The following is a 5,021-nucleotide window of genomic DNA, read 5'->3' as shown; positions in this document are numbered from 1 at the left end:
CTTGTGTGGGTTTTCTCCAGGTACTCCGGTTTCCACCACCCAACAAAACATGTACAATAGGTCACCTTCAGGCTCAGGCCTCCCTTGATAAAGAGATCTGAGATCTCAATGGGACTTGCCTGGTTAAATAATGGTAAATAAAAAATAATAAATAAAATGCTTAAATAGAAATTCATTCAATCAAGAATTATTTGAAATAATTTATTTCACATGTAAATAAATTGACCAGTTGAGAGGTTAACAGTAAAAAAAAGATATTTTACTAAACATGAGATTAAAAACTTGTACACTAACCCGAACAAAACCAGTCTTGTTTTTATTATAACCAGAAAATGTTGTTCTAGCCCAGAGGTGTCCAGTGCTGGTCCTTAAGGGGCCGCTAATATCCTGCTTGTTTTACTTGTTTCGCTGCTTCAATKCTCATAATTTGAACGAAGCAGGCTCCTGCAGAACTTGAAGAGAAACAAGTAAAACATGCTGGATAGTGGACCTGGAGGACCAGGACTGGACCCCCTTGTTCTAGACAGATTTATGTGTATATTCATTGTTTTGTCTGGAGGAACATCTTCCAGTGTGAATCAGAGAAAAAGTCCAAACCTTGTTCTTCTCCACGTTTGTAAATCTAATTGATGAAAAATCTCTTGGAAATGTGTTTTAGAAGGAATGCTGCCCCCTGCTGATCAAATACTGAGTGTAAGAGGTTTACAGGTGTTTATAGTCTTGCCCTCAAACTTTTACTGTAAATTGAAAAATTAAAACATAATTAGATGGAAATTGTTGGACTGGTTTGACTGAATTTATGAGTGAGCTCTTTCTTTAGAGATGCTTTTATTTCATTTCTGGTTTTTATGGTCCACATAAAAACCAATCAGCCTAGTGAGACTAGTCAAGCTTAATCTTTATTAAAGTTTTTCTTTGTAAGCAGCCTCTTTTCTTTAGCTGCAAGTTGCTGATATTTAGTTTCAGTGTCGAGGACAACTTTCAATTCTCCCTTTTTATTATTCCAAAAGTTTATTTGTGGAGCTAAAAATGTACAATGAATGAATTCTTTCAAAAGATGTATTTTTTTTGTTTGTTTGTATTTTCACAGATGTTAAAGTGAGTTTACACATGAGTGGTAATTGTTTTTCTCACCAGTGTTCGTGTTTTATTTCTTTAGTCAAAGAGAAGCCGGTCCAGTCCACTGAATCCTCGTCTAAACTTGAGAGTCCAGACTATGTAGTGTGAGTTTTTAATTCCCTCAACACTTCCTGTTGTTTGGTCAAAGTTTAAAAAAAAAGTGTACTCAGAAGAAGTGTTTTTGTTTGTTTGCAGGAAGTACACGCCCCTCGTGTCTGTTGACCAGAGACAGAACTACAAGGATGACTTCAACGCAGAGTACGACGAGTATCGCCAGCTGCACGCCCATGTGGAGAGCATCACCCGCCGCTTTACCCAGCTCGATGCTCAGTGCCGGAAGCTGACACCCGGCACCAAGGAACACCAGGTCACTGACTTTTTTAATGAGACGAATAAGTGTTGACAGGCACGTAACAAAAGATAAAACGTTTATAGTCTCTGCATTCCTGATCCATAATTAGTACACTCCTGGTCAGTAACGGCTCCTGAGMATAAATAGTGGGGTCACTATCACTAGAAACACTAATGTTACAATTTGTTGCACTCTATTTGTGTAGAGATGGAAGTTACTTTCTTATGCAGTTATTTGTGCACAAAATTGTCCTATTTTTTTTCTCCCTCTCCACTGATTGGGTCTTGTGAAAAAAGTCCGGTCTAATAATTAAATCACAGAAGCACTCCTACACCCACCTGAAAATATATTTTATTTTAATCGTTCATAAAACAAATGAGACAGGTACACAACTTTCTGGATTGGATTTCTCATTTAATTTTGAGTAATAACTCTGCAATAATAATCCAGATTACAGAAGGTAACTTGCAGGGGGCATCTTGTAAAGTAACTCTAAATATTAAATAAAAACAAAAACATTGCAGTATGCATCTTAACTGCTGCTCTATATTAGCACAGAGCTAGCACAGTAATTCACACACAGTCAGTACAGATTTGGTTATAATCGGTTCTACCTTCTTGGCTAAAAAGTCCCGTTTTAACATTTTTGTTTTTCTCTACAGAAAGTGCAAGAAGAAGTCTTGAAAGAGTACAAAAAGATGAAACAAGTGAGTGTCTGCACAGGCTGTGATACTTGTGTACATGTACACAACCATACACATTAGCTTAGTTCATGGCTTCTGATCTTAACCATGCAACCTGTGTCCTTTTTATATCAGCTTTAATTTAAATGAGATTTATAATAACAAAACAATAGAACAAAGTATCTGTCTAGAGTGGTGCATTGTGGGAATGACCTGGTAAAGTCTGATTTGTCTGGATCTGTGTCGGGTTCTTGCAGCACAACCCCAGCTACCACGAGGAGAAGCAGCGCTGCGAATACCTGCACAACAAACTGGCCCACATCAAGCGCCTGATCGCTGACTTTGACCAGCGCCGAGCCCAGGCCTGGTGCTGAGAGAGCCGCACCGCCGAGCAGTATTGTCAAACCCCGCTCTTATTTATTATAACATCTCTTTCATTTCCTGCCTTCTCAAACGCTTTCTCGTCATCCTTCATTCCCTCCTTCTTGGTTTTGATTCCACGGGCGTCTTTACTGCCTGAAATGTTGAAAGTCTCTCTGACTTTAGTACCCATTTTTTTTTTTTTTTTTTTTTTTTTAATTCTCCTCCTGTGGAACTCGTTACCACCGGATCGACTTGCATGAGCGACGAGACGTGTGGAGAAAAAAAAACTTCAACTCTAACTTTGTGAAGGACACTCGCTTAAGAGAAAAGTATTTTTGAGCATCAGAGAAAATATTACCTTGTATTTAACTAAAAAAAAAGAGGGAGATCTATTTATTTTGAGATTCGTAGTGGAAAGAAGAGTTAGCAGATGATATATTTGATTTTCTTTTTTCTTTTTCTTGAACAATGCAACATGTATTACCACAGGCCTTATGTGTTGAATTTGTGAAGCCATTTTGCACACAACCCTCTCTACAACTTCTCAAGATCTCCCCGCTGCCTCACATCCTCTCTCTCTCTTGTTTTTGTTCCCTTTTTTTTTTCCAAAACACGACTGTACTGGAAAGCCTGAGTGGAGAGAGAGGAAGTGAGACCCTGAGGAGAAAACCACCCGAGAAGCAGCAGCACGTGTGCGCCGGGTGATGAATTTCAGTTGTGATGACCACAAAGGGGGGCATTGAGAACAGGAGGACGATCCCTGTGTCACCCGTGGGTGGGGAGGGCCAACGTGTGTAAATTTCTTAAAGCCTTACGGCGTTTACTTTATGAAAAATTAATAATAACGATAATAATAAAAAAATGAGCTGGGCCTGCCCCAAGAGTCCACACACACTATGCAAAGGAACTGCAACTGCCTGGAAACCTTGTTTGTGTGTGTGTTTAATGTTGGAGGAAGGAGTGTTACAAATTGTTTGTATGGTTGAGTAACAGGAGAAGTAAGAACAACACAAAACAAACAACAAAAAAAATAAAAAAAACGCTGCTATGATGTGTGAGCAGCCAGGACCAGGATCCACCTGGCTGCAGAGACAGAACCAGATCTTTTAAAGAAGAGATGCAAAGGATCCAGTTTTTTTTTTCACAGTGGTTCTGTGAAGAAGAACCCCCCTCACTCCCCCCCTCCTCCTTTGTTATGAGCCTGTTTCAGTTTAAAAAATATTTAAAAAAAGAAGAAAAAATAAAAAGAGGAAGCCACTGTCACATCCACCAATGGACCCATCTGTACTGTGATGTTCTCGATTCTTAGTTTGACTTCCAGAAAGCAGCGCGAGAGTTTTTCTTTTCTTTTTGTTTTCACGGATTGATAGATGGCTTCTTTTCTGTTCTTTATTTCAGCAAGGGAAGAAAAAAAAAGTTGTTTACAAACTTGTGTTAGGATATGTTTGCCAAATATTAAATGCCTTTCTGGTCCTGCTTCCATGGAGTAAAGTTTCTGAAAGGAGACGTGAATACTAACAAATGAGTCGCATCGAGGAGAACTATCGCTCCTCTTTCACAAATATCAGCCTCTCAAAGAATAATCTTTGAATATTAAGAGTCTGACTTGTACTGGAGAACATCTGACGCTGTTCTCCCCTTAAATGGAGACTTTAAAATCAGTTTTCTGCTGTCAGCACGTCAGTCTCTGCAGTAGACTGGCTGTTGAGGCTCAAAGAAAACAGAAAATCAGCAGCTGATAAATGTTTTGCTTTATTAAATTATTTACAGTTTTGAGCTACAAAGGGCCTGTAGCCTCCACAGCATTCCAACAGTTTCTGTCCTAACCAGATGTGCTCTGGAGTTTAGTTGGAACAGCACGGGATGGAAAGAAACCGTGATTAAACGGAGAGAAGGGGGCGTTTGTTGAGTCGTAACGATGAAGCTGATAAAAGCCCAATCAGACAAGAAACTACAGGAAATCAAGTGAATCTGGGCTGTGATGTCACCCCGCCCACCTGGAAATGTACACATTTCAATGAAAATAAACTTTAGTTGATCTGGAAAGTGTGAGACTGTCTTTTTCTTTTTTTTTTTTTTTTTTTGAAAATTCAAGATGGCCACCACAGCTAATTTTAAATGGCTTTAATTAATCTGTTATAAGAAATACTAAGATGAAATATGTGATAGTTACAAGGGCAGATGAAAAAAGAGGAGCAAATGTGCGAGGGGGAAAAAAATCTGAATTTCGGAGATTAATTTCAGAAATTTGAGAAAAAACAATTCTTTTATGTTGAAAAAAAAACTCAGAAATTTCCGTAATTAAAGGCAGAAATTTGCAACATTTAATCTAAATATTTTCTGACATGATGAAAAAAAAAACTCAGAAATTTCCGTAATTAAAGGCAGAAATTTGCAACATTTAATCTAAATATTTTCTGACATGATAAAGTCAGAAATTTACAAGAAAAAAAACTTGTAAATGAGAAAATAAAACAACCTGTTTTCACTACCATTTTTCAATT

General features: G+C 38.1%; 1 protein-coding gene across 1 annotated transcript in view; it reads left to right on the top strand.

The window, feature by feature from the left end:
• The window catches only part of ell2 (elongation factor for RNA polymerase II 2), a gene marked incomplete in the record, with an annotated part of 18,000 nt that extends 13,437 nt beyond the window's left edge, over positions 1–4,563 (top strand). Inside the window, 4 exon segments of the mRNA XM_014017053.1 lie at positions 1,160–1,223; positions 1,315–1,486; positions 2,134–2,178; positions 2,412–4,563. Of these exon segments, the coding sequence (XP_013872507.1) occupies positions 1,160–1,223; positions 1,315–1,486; positions 2,134–2,178; positions 2,412–2,528 (398 nt within the window).
• Between the last annotated feature and the right edge of the window lie 458 nt (positions 4,564–5,021).

This window comes from Austrofundulus limnaeus, unplaced genomic scaffold, assembly GCF_001266775.1.
Source record: "Austrofundulus limnaeus strain Quisiro unplaced genomic scaffold, Austrofundulus_limnaeus-1.0 Scaffold160, whole genome shotgun sequence".
Taxonomy (NCBI): domain Eukaryota; kingdom Metazoa; phylum Chordata; class Actinopteri; order Cyprinodontiformes; family Rivulidae; genus Austrofundulus; species Austrofundulus limnaeus.
The sequence above is the reverse complement of the archived record's forward strand: the minus strand, read 5'-3'. Positions and strand labels throughout refer to the sequence as shown.